The 20165-nt window shown below is 34.6% G+C and overlaps 4 protein-coding genes across 4 annotated transcripts; all 4 read right to left on the bottom strand.

Moving 5' to 3' along the window:
• Nucleotides 1-2202: 2202 nt before the first annotated feature.
• On the bottom strand, nt 2203-3832 carry LOC108219280 (disease resistance protein RGA2). The gene has a single exon (XM_017392643.2). The coding sequence runs from the start codon at nt 3658-3660 to the stop codon at nt 2674-2676; it is 987 nt and encodes a 328-aa protein (XP_017248132.1). The 5' UTR covers nt 3661-3832; the 3' UTR covers nt 2203-2673.
• Nucleotides 3833-5930: 2098 nt separating this feature from the next.
• On the bottom strand, nt 5931-7338 carry LOC108217717 (lectin). The gene is made up of 3 exons (XM_017390597.2): nt 7164-7338; nt 6920-7035; nt 5931-6459 (listed from the first exon to the last, which is right to left on the bottom strand). Exons 1-3 carry the CDS (start codon nt 7224-7226, stop codon nt 6063-6065), a joined length of 576 nt encoding a protein of 191 aa, XP_017246086.1. The 5' UTR covers nt 7227-7338; the 3' UTR covers nt 5931-6062.
• A 3700-nt stretch (nt 7339-11038) lies between these two features.
• LOC108217715 (STOREKEEPER protein) lies at nt 11039-11746 on the bottom strand. The gene has a single exon (XM_017390594.2). The coding sequence runs from the start codon at nt 11744-11746 to the stop codon at nt 11039-11041; it is 708 nt and encodes a 235-aa protein (XP_017246083.1).
• Nucleotides 11747-12819: 1073 nt separating this feature from the next.
• On the bottom strand, nt 12820-19083 carry LOC108217066 (RNA polymerase sigma factor sigB). Its single transcript, XM_017389916.2, has 7 exons — nt 18797-19083; nt 16721-16965; nt 15010-15561; nt 14213-14443; nt 13932-14072; nt 13439-13639; nt 12820-13355 (listed from the first exon to the last, which is right to left on the bottom strand). Exons 1-7 carry the CDS (start codon nt 18885-18887, stop codon nt 13074-13076), a joined length of 1743 nt encoding a protein of 580 aa, XP_017245405.2. The 5' UTR covers nt 18888-19083; the 3' UTR covers nt 12820-13073.
• Between the last annotated feature and the right edge of the window lie 1082 nt (nt 19084-20165).

Raw genomic sequence — 20165 nt, 5'->3', positions numbered from 1 at the left:
TTTGTGTTCAATCTGATGGATATAACTTATAAGACATGCATCACTATTAAGAGGTTACGGTAAAATTAGTTTATCGAACTCTGTTTTGATGCCCAATTAATGTTGGTGTTTTGATCTATATTTATGTAGGCAGTCATTTTTTTTTTTATCAACATTCATTTTTTAGTTTAATTTTATATATTAGGAGATTATGAATGACTTCTTGAGTTGTGTGGGAGTAATTGGGGTCCATTTTGGAGTTCAAATTTCGCTACTCACAAGAAAGTTGAGAAATATTCATATTTTGAAACAAAATTATTTGATGCTTTATATAAAAACCTTGGCTTGGTCATCTATCTTTCGGTCTGCTTAAATCGTGTACTTAGCCTGAAAACTGTGCTAATTTGAGAGTTTATTGTGATAATGACTGAATCTGTTATGTGATACATGTTTATTTTGGTCTTTTTAATTTCTTTTGAAGAATCTAATTGCGCACTTTCTTTGTTGTTATGATGGCGTTTGTATGTTTGCAGCCTTTTCATTTTCGGATATTTTAGAAATGTGATATTTTAGAAATGTTTCCAACAATTAAAGTATTCATTTACAGTACATGTACATTAGAGGAATCTGAAACCAACAGCGAGGAATCAGGTGTTAGCGGTTCTAATGGGGTAGACTCATCATGGATTTCTAGCTTTTGCAGTTTGCGGGGAAATGAATTCTTTTGTAAAGTTGATGAGGATTATATTCAGGATGATTTTAATTTATGCGGTTTAAGCAACCAAGTTCCATACTATGATCATGCTCTTGATCTGATTCGGCCATTCAATGTAACTTCCTGCTACTTTTAGTCTCACACAAATCTCTGTGGACGCTTAAATCATTAATCTCTTGCCACCAAAAGAGGTATCCACTATGCTAAGCTTTGCAGATATGACACCCTTTATTGGTACCTTTGCTCTTGTCATTTTGTCTTGCACTTGGTTCTTCTAGAGGTCATAACTGGGATTGAGTTACCATACTCATTAGTCATATGCTGTCTTTTTTATTGTCACATTCTTGATTTACGATTGAGTGATTCTTTAATAGTTCATGGTTTATATAAAGGAGGATATCAGGAAATGATGTGGCATCTCTCAAAATTTTCCTTCTAATTTTCTTTTTTCTAGCAATTCTATATTTTGCTGATTTTTGCTTTTGTTTAAAATAATTAACTCTTTATTTTCCCAACTTATTGTTTGTTGGTTACAAATATTTTTGTTTGCTTACTTGAAAGCTATTTAGGGTAAGAATTGATATGAATTGCATCAATCAGGTTTTATCCCCGCAGATTTCCTCTCTGAACTGAAGCAACCGTTGTAACGATGGCATTTTTTGCATCACATTTTGGTTTTTTCACTTTCTTATATCCGTTGTATAAATCAAAACTAAACCAAACATATTTGGTATGTTGTGCTCAAATTGAAATTTTAATCTCGGTAAATGAATAATTTTAATAAATGAAAAAATTGTTGGCTCCAAATTTAACTTTTGGTTTCTGTTTACGGATATATGTTGTTTATTACTCCCGTGAAGTATGCATAATTAGTTTCATTCTATATCTGTGTTGATACTGGTTAAATGTGTTGTATATCTGTGTTGATATTAGTAGGATATAGAGTGATTAGATAGTTTATTGTGTTGGCTTGATTAGGTGTATTTCAGTGAGTAGGTATTTGACATTATCTGATTATGCAGATTACTCCACTCCTGCTCTTGGCGGAACTAATCAGGGGAGCAGCCAAATTCCTGATGCTTAGTGGAACAGGGGTTCAAGCTGCTATTCCTGCTGTTCCTAGAGCTACTTGCTGGACTGCTGATGCTGGTGAGAATTTAAATTTCACTAATATTAATTCTCAATAGTTTTATTTTCAGGATAGATAGCCATGTATTGTATGCTAAATTCATCTAATATTAATTTCAAAGTACAACTATCAGAATTACAAAAATTTATACAAGAATCCTAACTAGAATTTTGAGTTTGATATTTTTATTCAGGATAACGTAATACTATGGAATAATTTTCTTCAAGTAATGAAATTTTGTATACTACTTTACTTATATTTTCGTGATCTTTTCATCCGTGAATGAAATTATGTAGAGATTGTTAAATTTATAAATTTTATGAGATTAGTCTGCTAGAGAAGTTCTTTACCGTAAATTCTTTTACCCTTTATATAAATCTGGAAGATTAAAATAGAATCAAATTTAACACAAGAAAGTGGATACAACACCAGAAAAGACAACATAGGAAGCACGCCTGATGCACCTTTTGCCAAGAGACACTGAGTAAGCAAGGCAGGCAATTCGATCAGATTTTTTTTGGATCCTGATCAAGTCGAATACCCAAAATACACGCAGAAGAGAAGGTTATTACCAATCAGATATGCATAACATCTGAAAATGGAACCTTCGGAATGCAATATACAGAAGGTGATGAGTCAAAATGATGCAGGAAGCCAAACTGTGGTTGGTTTTGAGGATGATGCAAGGAAACTGGTTGAGCAACTTATGGGAGGGATAAATCAGTTTCATTTTGTTTCAGTTGTTGGCAATTGGCATGGTTGGACTAGGTAAGACTACTTTGGTCAGAAAATTTTTTAATGAACCTTTAATTGTATATCATTTCTACATTCGTGTCTGGACAACTGTGACTCACGATCTCCTACTTGGCATCTTAAAATCAGGTTGTGAAGAGTTGAGAGAGAAAACCCCACTGTCTCGACTTGTAATCAAAACTCTAGAACCTTTCCCTGCACTTTTTAGCAGCCTCTCTAGCTTCTCATAGTCATCGTAATTCACAGACCAGACATCATCTAAAACTACCAGAATGCAATTTGTTGAGATAACATTAAGCAAGCGAGACTCCAACAGGTGAAGAGGTAACTCATCTAATTCAGCTACCTTCATCTTGGAATGAGTTTCTATCATCTCTTTTAGTACGCTTTTAATGTCAAACTTGTAGCCAACACACGCCCACATCACAACCTTAAAATGGCTTTGAATTGTTTCATTGTTGTAGATTGATTGAGCAAGAGTTGTCTTCCCCATCCCTCCCATTGCAATTATGGGAATCACGGATATTCCTCCTTGGCTGTTGAGTTCCTCAGATAAAAGCATGTCACTGATTTTTTTCATGTCCTCTTCTCTACCAACAACATCAGTTTCGTTCACAAACGAAGTCGTTGTTCTATCATAAGAAGGAACATCAGCATGAATATTTTCAAGGCCGAAGTCATTTTTCTCTCTTGCAATATCTTCCAACCTTGATAAAAGCTTCTTGATCTTTCCTGCAGAACTATGTTTCCAGAAAGCTTCCCTGGGAATAAGTGGCAGCTTTGTTGCCTCCTTTTTCTTCTGCAACAACAGGGCTTCAGTTTCAAACATTTCCAGCAAGTCCTCTGCATCATAAGATGCTTCTTGAAGCTTTTGGAGCCAATCTCTCAGCTGATGAGACCCTGTTTGCTTCTCCTCAGCATCTTTCAGCACATTATGAATCATGGTCAGCTTACTTTTGAGCTTCCCTACATCACCTTTGAGATGCCGCAGCAGATCAATCTGACTTGCTATGAAGGAAGCTGCAAGATCAATGACTTTCCCCACTATGGGTTCTGCAATCACTGATACTAGTATCTCAGCCATAGCTGTCTTTTCCGATTCAGTGACTTGTAGAATAGCCAAATGAAAGCAAGACTAAATTCAGTGACTCAACAACAGGCAATAGAAATTTTTCTTACAAAAACCAATGTTCACTGGAATTTTTGTTTTGGTTTTCTGTTCTTGAGTTAATAAATTTATATAGTGCCTGCCTGTACAAGGTATTATTTCAGTTGGTGAAATAGGACCCTTATGTGAATTTCTATGCATTTTCCACAACACGGCTAAAAAAATAGTCTAACATGTTGGATCCTCTTTCCGTAATCTACAGGTAGTTTAGACCTTTTGTTCTTGTCTGTAAACTTTTTTAACACGGAAACATTCTTGCTTAATCTACAGGTAGTTCCGACCCTTTGTTCTTTGTCTATAAACTTTTTTCACACGGAAACATTCTTGCTTAATCTACAGGTAGTTTCGACCCTTTGTTCTTGTCTGTAAACTTTTTTAACACGAAAACATTCTTGCTTACACATTAACGTTGGAAAAATATAACCCCAAATCTACTATGCATTGATAATCTTTTCATTAGGGCCTATGGCTAATTTTTCAAAGCACTTAACTAAACGCGTCACCCAACTACTTGCTCAAAACCTAGTTGATGCACCTGCTGAAGTATTAATTCGTAGAATGTGTGGAGTATAAACACTAGGGCCCGTTAAAATTCATCCCTCCTCTCTGGCTCTTTCGACTTTTCAACGCGGAAACATTCTGTCTTGCGCATCAACTTTGGAACAATATGACCCCAAATCTACTATGCATTCATAATCTTTTCGTGTTGCTAGGGCCTATGGCTAATTTCTCAAAGCACTTTACCAAACGCGGCAACCAACTACTGAATAATGTGACACGAAACAAGAAAATACACGAAATTACGAACGATTCTCAGTTCTGCATGAAAATACACCAAACCACGAACGATTCTCAGTTCTACGCAAACCTAGTTGATGCACCTACAAAGGAAGTTTCCATGGTGATGCAACACGGAAATAATGTCTCATGTACAGTTTTCGTTTACAGAAACAATAAAACCATCTTTCTTCTTCTGCTGCTGAATCTTTCGGTACTAAAGGGCTTATCAAGGACTTATTTTTTTTTAAATGTGTATTTTTATAATGTTTTTGAATATTAATGTTAAAGAAGGTTTTTAATATTCATTACCGGGAAAAAAACAAGAGTTTATTTTAGAAACAAATAGACTTTAATGTACTTTATTTATGATAAATAAGTTGAGCCAAACGGCCTCTAAGACGAGTCTTCTCTACTTCTGACACTAAAATTATAACGAATTTGTAGATTTTAAAAACTTAGCATCATGATCTATGTACAATTTTATTTATTTATGTGTTACACCCACAACCACTAGCCTCAAGGCGAGTATATACTTCGAAATTTGTTATTTATAATTTAATTTTGAACATCATAATTGACATTCTATGGACTATTAATAACCGCATTGATTATATTTTCTTTTAGAAATTTAAATTTTACAATATTCTTTATAAATCGTCAATTAATTTGTAGTATTAATAAGAAACATTTTCATCATCTACCTATAAATATTTCCCTAATATTAATATGTGTTAATATGATTTTTGATTAATTTTAAGTCATATTTTTTTAACTCTTTACTTGTAAGAAGAAAAATATTATATATGTTACATTGACTTGCTTTCTCTTGCAACACATTATAGTTAAGAAAAATTACATCATAATTCGTGTTGTATTCTGAGTACAATACACTATTATTAAAAAAAAGACTAAATATTAGGCTGTCTCTCATTATTTATATAAGAGTTTTTATTTATTTTCTAAAAGAGATAGAGAAAATGGTAATTTAAGAATGATACAAACAAATTATTCTGGTTTACTTATTATAATTTAGTATTGATAGATTTATTCTGATTTACTATTTAGTTTCAGTGATTTCATTGTGTCTGAGAGCTGGTTTGCCACTTAGCCTTAGGAAGAAAAGTTTAAAAAATGATGCTGAGTACTCAAAGTGAGATTGCAGCTACTTCTGAACTAAAGTTATGACACAAAGAAGTATCATATCAGCCTTTTCTTTTTCGGTTTTATGTATCTAATGTTGAAATTTAACATAAGATCCATTTGGGATATTAAACACTTTAAGAATTTAGATGGACTGGTTCTCAACATGGTATCAGAGTTAAGTGTTGCACGATTCCGATTGTGTTTTGAAGAAAATAGATATCAATGAGCAATGCAACAAATGATAGAAAAATAAGGCTGGAATCTGAAACCATAATCATGATTGTATTACATAGCAAGTCCAGAAAATAGTGAACTGATGCATCCATTGGTAGAAGCAAGACAAAAGTTATCAGCTTTGTAAATAATAAGCTAGTTATAGAATGATCAACACAGGATCAAGAAGAGGATGAACTCAAGTCAGGGGTCAAGACTATTGGCTTAATGATGACACCCTTAATCAGCAGTCCTGTCTTCCAGTGGCCTCCATGCTCATAGATGTCGAAATAGACCTCTCCATTTTCATTATCAACTGCATATACATTCCCCAAGTTGAGCTCAAACCATTCGCCTTTTGGCTTTTTCAGGAGACTAACTTGGCGTCGTTGCTCAGTCCTGCCAGGAACTCCGAGTTTTAATGTCATTGGGAGCTCCCACCCCGACGAGCTTTGTGTCAACTTAACAACGTACGAAACGTTGTAAGTGATTCCAGGAGTCAGGTCAGACATCTTGAACTTACCTCTCACATCCAGCCAGCAGACAGTAAGCAATTTGACGACTTCAACATTATCCTCGCTGCATCTCAGACGAAGCAATACTCATTAGCGCCCATCATTTAAGGCTAAATTTCACGAATAATATTCTAAAAAAATTATAATCCTACAAAATCACATCAAGAAACAATACTGCGCCCATCATTTAAGGCTAAATTTCACCAATCACATTCCACTACCAATTTATAACATACAAAATCTAGAAACCGCTAAATTTCACAAATCAGTAAATCACGTTTCACTACAAATTTATAATCCTACAAAATCTACAAACCGTTAGTCATAGTACTAAAGTGCACCAACAACAGTAGAATAAATTCCACTACAAATTTATAATCCTACAAAATTTATAAACCGCTAGTCATAGTCCTGAAGTGCACCAAGAACACTAGAACACCGCCAAACTAAAAAATATTAGCTTGTAGGCGAAATTAATAAGATTGTATCCGAAAGAACATGAGAAACGGATAAAGATCACCCACCTGGTTTCCTTGAAGCATTTCCAATCCCAGTACCTGTCCTCCATGTTGGTTATAAAGAGTGATCTCGGATACAACATGAAGCAATATTCACCCGAAATTTTGTCCACCCATTTTTTCTGCATTCACACAATTAACAAACTGAGTTTCACTCCAGCCTCTTGAAACGGAAAAAAATATCATAAAATAAATTGTGATAACAAGTACAGATAAATGTCGAAAAACCGAAAGGGAATTCCTGTAAAACCTTGGTCTTGCGCTCCAGGAAAATTTCACTGCTGCTGTATTTTTCTGCCTTGTTCTTTTTCATTTCAGAAGATGGTCTGAGCTTCGTGTTGGGATTCTTTTATTGTGAATTGTGATGATTAAATATAAGAAAGCCAGACTATAAAATGAAGGATTATATATTTTTTTTGGTATAGACTTTGGTGCATGGAAGTGAAAATCCATGGAATAAGTTTGAAAGTGTCATGGCGTGTTGGGGCCCAAATTATTGATTTACTCGGTTTCAAGTTGCATCACTATCAGTCTATCACAGCTGTCACTTGGTTTTAGAGAAAAATCGATATATACAGGATATCTTCGGCTAGAGTTACAAGTGTTTATTTTAGTATTTTAAGCTTCTTCATTTTCTTGTGTATCGTTCAGCCAAAAAAAATTGAAGTGCTTAATGAATAAAATTTATGATACATTAAAGTGACTAACCTTAAATTCAAATACAAATTGTATATTGATAAAAATAATTAATAAAGAGAGAATATTTTATGTGTAAAAGATTTTTTTGACGTAGAATAATGTGATGATGAGTTGGAGTGAATTTTTGAGATGCTGAAGTTTTCGTATCAAAATGGTGTTAAAATCCCATCATTTTCATGTCATATTGGAAATGGTCTAATTACATCGATGAATAATTACGAGGATGGAAATCGGGCTTAGTATACATTGCGATAAATAATATGTGTAAGTAGCCCTATATCACATGGGTGTGTGGCAAACTTAAGTTATTGCTTATTTGGAAGAGAAGTTACTTCAATTTATTTATGTAGCGTTTGGCAACTTAAGAGAAGTACTTAAAATGAGGTTTAAAAGCCGAAAAAAAAAAAGTTAGGAAACTTAGCTTTTTTTAAGTTTGGAGTTTATTATAACAAAAGAAGTCATGAGTATCCAAACACTTTTAAATTTTTTTACATCATTGTGTGTGTTCAGAAATAATTTCAAAATATAATACATAAACTTTGAGGGGTCACGAGGGTAAAATAGTTGTTGGAAACTAATATACACACGGTTACTTTTCAAATAGTTAAAGTTAACCGCAGATCTGAACATAATAGTGACTAAGAGTTACAACTTGCACGGAAATGTTAAGTGTAGAGTAGGTATTGGCACATTTTAAAGTTCAGGTACTAAATTGCGTTTGTAGCAAATTTAATGGTTACAAAGTGTAATTAACTCTTAATATTATCATTACATGTATGTTGATATACATTCTTGTGTTTGGTGTTTTATTTTGAATTTAATTATTATTATTTAAATTATTGTTTAAGTATTTTGTATCAATTTGTCAAGTATTCTTAGTAGATAATTAATATATAATTTTTATTTCTAATCATAAATTATATATTATATTATATTTTGACTATTAATATACTTAAAATTAATAATTTTACACTTAAAAAATTAATAATAGTTTTGGGGCATCCAAAAGTACTGAGCAGGGCCTGCTAGTATGGAAATCGAATTGCGACCTAGCTTATCGCTATCTCGCAAATTCTACCATGCAACATGATCTTCCATACTCCTGTTCTACCCCAATCTCCTCCTCCACAATTTTTGTCAACCTGTTATTTTCTCATCTTATAAGAACTTACATTAGAATTTCCTGTTTACATGTCTACAAACAAATCATGAAATGTTTGTGGTGGTGAAGAGAAATAAAAAACCGAATCTGGTAAAAATCTAGGGCAGATTGTTAAGAAAATGTTCCTATCTAGGATGACAATCGGTCATTATGATTCGGTTTTGACAAAAACCAAACCTGAACCGAATTATTTTTTCCCAAAACTGAACCTGAACCGAATTGAATTGAAATCCAAAGTTTAAAAAACCAAACCCAAACCGCTGGTTTTGGGTTGAAAAACACAAAAGAAAATGAAATTTTTACACAGATGTAGGTATCGTCAGTGTAACCTAGTTACCTGTACTTGCAGTGCAAAACACAAGCAATATATGCAATACTAGTATATATTAAGACCTTGCAACGAGCTTGAGCTGTCCACAGGCAAAGGCATATATTCAAGAGAATGGTTACCGGTCAGACAATGCTATATCCTCTTAAGATGTCCATATGCCTGTCATGGCTAACCAATCAAATTATAAGTTTAGGATCCACAAACTGCTTCTAGCTTCTTCGACCCGTTTGTGTAAAGAAGTAGAAGCACTTTTAAAAAGCTGAGAATGCTAGCTTCTCTCTCCTAGTCCTAGCTTCTGCTTATTTTCAAAACACATTATTAACTTATCTACTTCTCACTTCTATTCCACTTCTTTACTTTAAGGAAGAAGTCAATTTTTTTAAGCTTGGCCAAACGGCCCCAATGTCTTGATGAATTCTGAAGAACCAAAAGCCTTACCATGTCTGTGTCAATCCCAAAAAAGGTTGAAATCCTGACATCTCTGAAGTATTCATAAAAAAAAAAAAAAGATATCATGGCTTTATCCTGGGGAATGTCTGAAAGCAATACCATTTTGGTAAACTTTCACCATGTCGACGTGGCCTAACATTGCCCCGGACCTGTCCTAAGGTGTTTATCTCTAAGGATCTAGATGCTAAGCATATGATAAACACATAAACACTTGCACAAAATGGACTCTCCCAAATGCATTTAGAATTGAAAATAAAGTATAATAAATTTGAAAGCAAGTACAGATTACATCCTATAGCCTTGAACCTTCATGTTGGTAGTCTTGAATTCGCCTAGGAACGTAAAGCCGGAAGAAATGAAAAACAAAACAAACATCTATTGGCCTGATATATGTATAATGAATGCATCATATCACTACTGAGGGCAGTTTACCTGCCCCCAACCCTATCCCATCCAGTAAACTTTCACCACAACAACATGGCCTAACATTACCATTGACCTTCTCCAATGTATTCAGCCCTAAACATTTCAATGCAGTAGATAATACACACACAGACACTCACACACACATCATTATGGCTTTCTCTATCTATCAATTAAAATTAAATGCATCTACAATTGAACATAAATTATAAATATTGTATAATATATTTAAATATAAATTTAATATAGCAAGTAATAACTTCATCAGTTTAGCTTTGAACCTTTTCATTGCCTGTATTAAAGTAGTCATACAATGTACGGTTTATTAGCCTCCCAATTGTAAGTTATTCAGTCTAATAGATACTAATATCCTTCCAGACTCTTTTCCTCTTATGAACATCCAAGTACAAAATGACGATATAACAGTATGGCAGCAGAAAGAGTAAGCAGGCAGCTTTAGTTGCTTCAGTCGATGAAAAACTTGCATATATCTAGAGGCAAAAATTGCACTATACATTTACAGAAGGCGTGTTCCTAAGTGTTAGTAATAGTTACGAAATCAAAATCACAATTAAATAATCAGTACATACATTGTATTTCCGATATAAAAGCAAACACAATACTGAATGAAATTTTACACAAACATATGCATCATCAATGTAATCACCATAAACTTCAACATTCTACTTTCCAAACTCACAAACATACTTTTGGATATAGAAATCAAAGCTGGAATAGCTAATTTTTAGTAAAACAAGCAAATTATATAAGGGAAATTACATGTTAAAATCAAAGCAGCTGCCACATAAAGATATTAAGCTTGAAAATACCGTCAATATTAACATTATAGCTAGAATCCGACACATAATCCAAAGCATAAAGGGGGGATTAATAAGATTTGCCAAAACAATTCAAAAGCCACAAAATACCCCACATCTAACACGGTTAACCTAGTCACCGATACTTGCAGTGCAAAATGTAAGCAATATATGCAATACTAATAATATACATATGTCAAGACCTTCCAACGAGTTGGCCTCTCCAGGCAAAGCCAAAACAATCAATCCCCCGAACCTTCCATCTCATCCAACACCGCTTTCACAACCTTGGCCCGCCATTCCAGCTTCTTGACATCCAACTTCAACTCCTCGACAGACACTCCCTTCCACTCACATTCCAATGCCCTCAGCTTTTCACCTCCAATCATCATAAAATTGGCAACTGCAAGCTCCTTCAAATGCTGCGGTAAATCAAATTTAGACCCCCACGCCTCACTCAAGTACGGGTAAGTCTCCTCGAAACCCGAACCCTGATCCTCCCCCTTCCCCTCATTTTCAGTTACAACAACCTCATCCCCCTCATTTTCAGTTACAACAACCTCATCCTTGTCATTAGTCCTCCCCCAAACCTTGTGCAAAAGCTCAAACACCTTGTCATCACCCACGTCTTTCTCTCCTTTCTTCAAAGACTCAGAGTATCTATACTTGAGCTTTCGAACCTTACCGCCCAATTGTCTCACGGACAAGTCATTCATATTAAGCTTATCCTTCACAAAATGAAGAAACGCCGAGTAATCAGCGTTAGGCTCCTTGTTATAAGCGATGCGATAGTCGAGGATGGATTGGAGAAGCACGAGCACGTCTTCGTCGCTCCAGATGCGAGTAGAGGTCTCATCGTAACAAACCTTCTTCCGAGTTGATCGCGGCGAGCCCATGGCGAGTTTGCGTTTCACAGAAGGCCTGTTCGCGGACTTGTCGTCGGAAAGCATTTTTGTTTGGAGGAGAGTACAGTAGTACTATGGACATTTAACCCCAACACTCACTCCTCCTCGATTACCGTGAACTTGTTTCAATTTTTTTTTTTTCATACTCCCTCCGTCCCCCTCAATTGTTTACATTCGAGGGGACACGGAGACCAAGACAATGTATGAAAAATGAGTAAAGTTAGATGAAAAGTGGGTAAAGTGGTGGGACCCATCAATATTTAATAATAGATTTGAGATAGTGGAGGAAGGTAGTGGGGGTAATAGTAGTTTTTATTGTTAAATATGAGATAGTGGGAGAAGATAGTGGGTGTAATGATTGAAAAAACTTACTATTTATGGTAATATAAAGAAATGAGAGGGACATCCCAAAATAGTAACTGTAAAGAAATGAGAGGGACAGAGGGAGTAATGTGTTTCAAATTTTTATTGTCCCGTCCATGTTTCATGAACCGCCCGATTAAACCCGACACAATATATTATGTGTGTGTATATTGAATTATTATGAATTATTAGTTATGTATATTAATACTTTATTTTATTGTATCATTCTATCAATATTGTATTTTTCTTAATTATTATGCATTAAATAATCAAAATATAGTAAAAATATAAAAGATAAGTTGAATGATTGTAAACAATTAAATTAGCATGTTTTACATATTTATTGTACTAAATGAAACATGTGAGACCCCTTTTTAATATCCCTAAATTAAAAAAAAATCATCACATATTTTTATAAGTATATAATTTTTAATTTTTATTTAATTTTATTTTATTAAGTATTCAAATTAAAATCGAACCCAAACCGAAACCCGAAAAAACCCGACAGATCAGACTTGAATCTTCATTTTAAATACCTAGATCCGAGCCTAACTAACCCGAAATCTAATGCGAAATCTAATGGATCGGGTATGGATCTCAAGAAACCCGACCCAGATCCAGACCTTATCCGTTGCCATTCCAATAGTTTGCAATTTGATTATTTCCGAGAAAACCCCAGAAAGTTATTTGAAACATAGATTTTCTACATCGTCCAGAGTCAACTTATTACTCAATTATCTAAAAATGAAATCAAATGTCTAAGATATAAAATATATAACAACTCAAAAAGATATCTCATCTTTTTCTAGCAGCTTACACAGAATGATTTGGAGATGCTCTTATCCAAAACTTCTTTGTTTCTATACAAGATTAAATTCTACAGTTATGGCCAAAAGGAAGATGTACTACAGATAGTTAAAGTAAGAAACATATTACATCCACTGTCCCTCAAGAATTGGTTGTGGCTGGGTCTATCTGCTCATATATTTTTCTGATTTACAGTAGGAAGTTACCCAATTATGTATTGCTGCAAACTTTTCGTTCTCCTCTTGTTCTTCAACTTTCTAAATGCGCATAATTCAATTTGCCGTATTCTTTCTCTGCTTACACCCATGATCTCCCCAATCTCTTGCAGTGTCTTCATCCTCCCATCGTCTAGTCCAAACCGCCATCTGACCACCTGTTTCTCACGGGGCTTTAATGTATCCAACACCTTGTTCAGGTCCTGTCTCATTAATTCTTTGATAAGTAATTCTTCTGAAGTTTCTGCTTCAGGGTCTGCGATCACATCCTATGGAAGGAGATAGCAAAAGAGTTAGCCTTAGAGGTTGAGAAAAGAATGTTGTTGTTAGCGTTAAAGAATATGGGACCCACCGAAGGTTTAAGATCAAGGTCAAACCCGATCTTCTGGTCAAGAGATCGTGGAGGTTTAGGTGCTAGTAAGACATTAGACAGTCTGCTCATGGTGAGCCCTGTTGCCTCTGCAAGTTCTTCATGACTAGCTTGCCTTCCATTTTTATTGTACAGATTTTGTCTTGCTTCCTTGACCCTGTAGCCCGCCTCTACCATGTATATCTGTTGATGCATGAAAAAGAAATTAGTAAGTTAGAAGCATGCAAAGTAGAGCAGAAATTTGACAAGTTTAATCAGTGGCTCCCAAAATGTTACTCAACTTTCCATAGTTAACTACAATACAGGAACACACATTTTCTGAAAACTAGTCTTCTTTGTGACATTTCTGAAAAAGGGCATCTAAACCTTTCAGAGCACAAAGCACACACATTCACACATAATTGGCAAAAAGATACATATGCACTACATGTATTAAAATATTTGAGCATATATAATTTCTGGATGATAGGCTTACAGGTAAACGAATAGTTCTTGACTGATCAGAGAGAAACTTTCGAACTGCTTGTTTTATCCACCAATGAGCATAGGTTGAAAATTTGAACCCTTTCGAAGCATCAAACTTCTCAGCTCCTCTTACAAGCCCTCGACACCCTTCCTGAGAATTGAAGGTATAAACCACCACAGTATTAAAATCAGTTCAGTGTCATTTCGTTGGATGAAAAGCGTAAGAGGTACAATAATCCATCAAATGAAATACAAAACTTATAACTGTATAATTGTATATTGGGTTGGCACCTGAACAAGATCTTGTAAATTCATGCCTGATTTAAGATAATTTTTGGCAATTGAAATAACAAGCCGCACATTGCTCTTAATCATTTTGTCTTTGCAGAACTTGCCATAATTTATTTGTCTCCTCAAAGTAATTTGATCAACACCAGCTGCGGAAGCCCACTGAATGAAACTAGGCTCACCCCCATAACGTTCACTAAGCTCCTTATAAATTTTTTCCAGTCTTAACAGAGCCTGAATTTCACAAATAAAAAATTGCTTTCAGAAGAGAGTAATCAAGATCTTCACCATAGATAAGCTAATATTAAAAATATGAGATATTTCCTCTATCTACAAAATTGCACTTCCATAAGAGTTAGTAATTTGCTCAAGTACTTCTTGTATCAGGAAAATACATATAATATATTTTTATTGTAATACATTTATCTTTTATACAAATTGGGAATATATAGTTTCAGAAAATAATAGTTTCATATTACAAAGTCAAATTATCGACTTGGCAAAGGGCTAAAATCTAGAATATCATATATCATAACTAAGATTTCCGAGAAGTAGCTTACTATTATATTCTGTCTCAAGCAATCTATAATTTAATTAAAGATGATACATATAAGAAGATATTTAGTAAAATTAATAAAAGTTCAATAAACTACGTGTTTGAAATATGATACATAGTTGCATTAAGAACAGGCGTGTCATTCACCTCCACAATGTAATGTTGGTCAGTTGGTAGACGCATTGTGATAATGAGAATAATATTCCAAAAATATACATTGGTGAGTATATAGATGTTAAAGAACCTGTATCCCTTCTGACAACTCTTGTTCTTCAGTTGCAGTAAGAAGTTTAGAAGAACTTGTGGTTTGCCTCAAGTACCGCAGTGGGTCAGAGTGGTCTATTTCTTGGGAAGCACGCTTTTTCTTGCTCATGGAACCAGATTTAACAGAAACTACAGTGGCCGAAGCCTTCTCAGCTGCTCTTGCTCGTCTGGCTTTTCGTTCTGGTTGACGACTCGATCTTACAGCAATACTTTTTCCAAGTTCTTCCTGCAGAATTTGAAGTTCTTCAACTGTTGGCTCCTCAACATCAGATCTGCCCTCAGATTGAGATATTTGGGACACTCCTGCTACACCCAATTGAGTCAGCTCAGGCCTCTCGGATAAAGAATCTACAGCTTCATATGTGAGTGCTGTAGGTTTTACATCTATCTTTGTTGAGTTCTTATGGCTATTTATCATCGCAGCATCCTTTGCAGATTTTGCAGCTGCCCTCGCTAGAGCCACTGCTTCCGAAGCTGCAGCAGCTATGACAGCCTCTTCACTTGTAAGAAGATTTTCCATAGGCAAAGTTGCCTGTTCAAAAATAGCAGCTCCTGTAAGGACTTCGAGATCTAATTTGGAGAGTGAAGTAATCTAACCAAATGACCACATTTTCTGTTTTTTGCTCAAGTGTTCGATCGAGTACGAACTTATAGTTAATTAGTTATACATCTTAAATGCTTCAGCTGTGGAGTGATCTTATATATAAAGGCAGCTTGCATACTATATGGCAAGCCCATTCACAAGTTCAGGTTCAAGAAAATTCCTTCTCCAATAACGCATCTGAACCAATCAGAATATGCATAAAGACCTCAAAAAATGCCTATCCTGTTCTGAGATGAAAGGAAAGTGGTGTGACTGCGCATTCCACGATTAGCGCGACAACCAATATGGTACAAACACAAAACTAGGGCCTAAGGTTAATCATGATATTGCTCTGGTCTGACCATTAGACATGCTCTAGACAAAAATATCATTTTTGCCAGAAGGAGATAAAATTGGAAGGAGTGCTGAATGTAGGAAAAAATTACATCTGTAGACGGCAAAGGACAAAGCTTACTTCAAATGTTACCAAACTTCTTATTGTACATAATTTTAGAACTTGGTGCTCACAAACAACTACACATGTATATTGAATCAATTACTGAATAAAATAATTATTTTGGTAGAATTCGTCTTCAACAATGTAAAAAACATATTCCACTGAGCAAGTAAGACTTTATGTTTTAAGGACTATAAATGTAACAGAACCTTCTTACTTAAAGACTACTTACATTCTGTTGACCAAAATGTAAACTATAAAGTGATAAAAAATAAGTATGACGTCCAATAAATCACAACTTAGATGTAGAAAGAAAAAGAAATATATAGCAACATATTCTTTACAATACCCATAAAGTTATACATCTGCAACAACCTTTTGCCTGCCGGGATGAGCTGATAGTTGTGGTGACCAAATTTATATAAAAGCCTAACTATTCCATTTATTAGAAGTAATATCTATATTATAACGTAATAGAGACTTTATCCAGTACATAGATTGTACGAACTCCTAATACAATAAAAGAAAGCACAAATTTCATGACAAAGTTGAGGCAAAGGACCCAGGGACCCTGTGACCCTTTTCTTTTTTGGCCCGCTCAAATCTATACATATATTGTTTTTGTGATTTTAAGTCTAGAAGATTACTGACCTCAGATGGAGGGTCCATGTCACTGATATGTGTCCATGGTCTGTCTGTAGCAACAGAATTAGAATGAACTTCTAAAGATGCTAAATGTAGCTTTTCCAAATCGAGCACTGCATTTGATGTTGATTCGGACCATGATCTGTTCGCAGCAACTGAATTTGAATGAGCTTCTAAAGATGGTGTATCAAGCACGGTTGTCACTGTTGCTGAGCATTGCACTCGAGAGTAGATAGTCTCCCTATACTTTACTGAAATTAAAAGAGTCATAAAATAAGATATCTGTAGACCATGGATATGATGAACAAACAGAAACTTCATCATAGATCTTAACTAAAATGTATGTGATAAGGGTTTAGGTAGTCCTCTATGAATATGAGCGCGAACAATTCTAAGACACGTACTAAAGCAGAGTCCCCTACAAAATTTTACTATCTAGTTTCCACGAGTCTTAAATAGATAATTTGGACAAGTCTTTCGAAATTATAACTCAATACCACATTTGAACTTCTTGTGATGCATTATAGATAACTTAGTATATGTGTAAATAACAATCTTTTCAACTATCTGTGCCCTTCAATAAAGAATAATTTCTACATCACTGTCAGCAAATATTCTTATATTATCTTAAAACTTAACATTATGACACTTATGAACTGATCTCAGGCCGTGTATCTTTTACCCAAGTTTCTATCTCATTGCTCTCCCTCAAAGTCTCTTCATTGTGGCTAAGGCCTATATATATATCCTCTCTTCAAATCTAATGCATTACAAATACATACTTAAACCTTAAACGTTAAGTCCTCAAGCAGTCAAGCTTAACAAAATGATACAAACGATAATAATAAGTACACTGAAATTAGGATTGAAACAGCCTAAAGGGTACAATCTCTAGCAAATGTACTAACTTATCCAACCACATAACTCAATCCAGTTTCATGTGCTCATTTCATGGCAGAATTCCCAAAATAGCGTGCAACTGTGCAAGTCCCAAAATAGTAAATCTGAACAACTTGGCCTCTTTAGCAGCCCAGAAGTTTAAATGCATTTCTTTGGCTAAATAACATTTTTATGTGTCTTGGTGTAAAGAAAGGCTGTACTCTCTCAGTCTCACTTATTGTGGCCCCTTTCACATTCCACTTATTTCAAAATGTTTCGCCACATTCACTCTTATGGTAAATTGAATATTTTGATTCATTTAATAAACTTGAACACATTAATTAGATGTACACCTAAAATCTTAATCAATTGTAACTTTAAGAATTGAAAATATATTGTTATAAACTAATATCACAATAAGAAAAAGAGTATCCACAACAGAGATGTTCTCTATTATTGCACCTTAAATTATGTGTTTTTTTAGTTCTTCCATCATCTCCCCGAAATGATACTGTATGCAAATTTAGATAACCCTAAATAGCATATTATCACCTTTCTAACAATTTTATTTCGTTTTGCTATCTACAATCATATAATAATTCTTACATCATCAATTTAAGCCACTATACAACACAAAATTAGCAAACTCACTTACTTTTTTATGACATTCGCACCCGAACAGTTGAACTATTAAAAAACATTTACAAAAATTTAAAGCTCGCACTAGTTGAAAATTTTTCTATTGCGTGCTTTAGAAACTATAAGCACATAATGTGATTAATGTGATTAAATAAAACATAAGTGAATTGGTGTCTAAAGGGCCAAATAAGTAGGAAGGAGGGAGTCATGATCAATGCATTTGCCGCACGTGTCCTGCCTTTTTCAATACGTGCCAAATTTCCTAAGGATACCATTTTCGCCATTACAAGTTCATTCCATCAAACCAGCATTTAAAATTAATTTAACAAATTCCGGTGATGTTTCTATATATCTGTTCACATTCAAGACAGATCACCAATGCAATACACTTGACATCATAATTCTCGAAAACCATATAGACCCATTATTCATCTCAATTCACAACACATTAGCAACCATCATAATTCAAACTTTACATTGTTAATAAACAGAAACACACAGTGACACACACACATAAGCACATACTATATGTACTATATATAATATACAGATAAAGATACTTACAGGGTTGAGAAGGGAAAGATTGAAGATGGGTTTTGAAATGAATAGAGAAAGAATCAGGCAAACACTTGAACTGTGGCAGCAGACAAGACATGCTTCTGGTATCTTCTTACATACATATGTTAAAATACATAGAAATAAACATGTGGGTGTGTCTGTAAAAAGAATGAATCTTTGAATAAAAAAGAATCTAGATAGATAGATAGAGATGAAGGAGGGGGAACAGTGGGATGGATAGAGATATATGAATGTGTATGTATTGGAGGATAAGAGAAAGCTTTGCTTGAGGTTGAGACTTGAGAGGTTGACAATTAGGCCTTTCTCAGCTATTTGGACTATGGGCCTATTTTGCTACTTGGGCTGTGTAAATGGGCTACTTTAGGCCCATTCGATTTGCTCCGGTCACAAGTGAAAGTTCTGAAAGTATTGCTGATAATTATTTTGAGGGAAAATAGATTTTTTCGTCACCCAGTTTATTGTTTATTTTTTTTTTTTTTGACGAAATGCGAAGAATTTAATAAATAATTGAAACCCAGCCGAGACAAACCCTCAAACTGTCAATTACAACCTGATTAAGAAACAAAAAACGAGCTAAACATATAGCCGCTTTGTTTTCAGATCGTTTAACAAGTAGAATATTTAAATTCTTTGAACCAAAAAGAATTACAATCAAATCTTGAACAATCCAACCTACATCAGTTGTGAACATAGTAGCATCACAATCGACCTTCACATAAGCAGCAGCATCTGTAACCCAATGTTCAGAATTATCAGTTACATCCACTGATATTGGATCAAAAAATGACCCAAAAACATGAACAATATTATGTCGTGAAAGGTGAGCTCTTGCGATATTTACCACCATGCCATATTTGATACAAGCCATACGGATCACCCAAAATATCATGTAACACCTTCTTGAAAACGTTACCGAAACCCATAACAAGACACACAAAAACATCAAAACAAACACAAACATCCCAAAAAGATGGGCACAACCTTGATGACAAGGTACTCAACAAGAACTCACCCAAAAGGATTAGATCTTGGTTTTATTGAAAAAACTGATAAATATAAGAGAAGATGGAAGATCGAAGATGATTAATCAGAAAGAGGGATGAAGGATGAAGAGCGGAGAAGTGGCGGCTAGAATTTTGGAAGTCGACTCTCAAAACTGCAAACCCTTAGTTTATTGTTTATTTAGGTACTGTTTGGGGTTGCTTTTGCAGACAGCAACAACAGCTTTTTGCTGAAAAGCAGGTGAAAAACTGTTTGGTAAATCAAAAAGCAGCTTTTCTGAACAGCAGTTTTTAGCCGAAAAGCTGCTGTTAGAAAAAGCAGGTCCTCCCATGCTTTTGGAAAAAGCTGCTTT

Source organism: Daucus carota, chromosome 4 (genome assembly GCF_001625215.2).
Source record: "Daucus carota subsp. sativus chromosome 4, DH1 v3.0, whole genome shotgun sequence".
Lineage (NCBI taxonomy): Eukaryota > Viridiplantae > Streptophyta > Magnoliopsida > Apiales > Apiaceae > Daucus > Daucus carota.
This window is presented reverse-complemented; position numbering and strand designations above follow the sequence as displayed.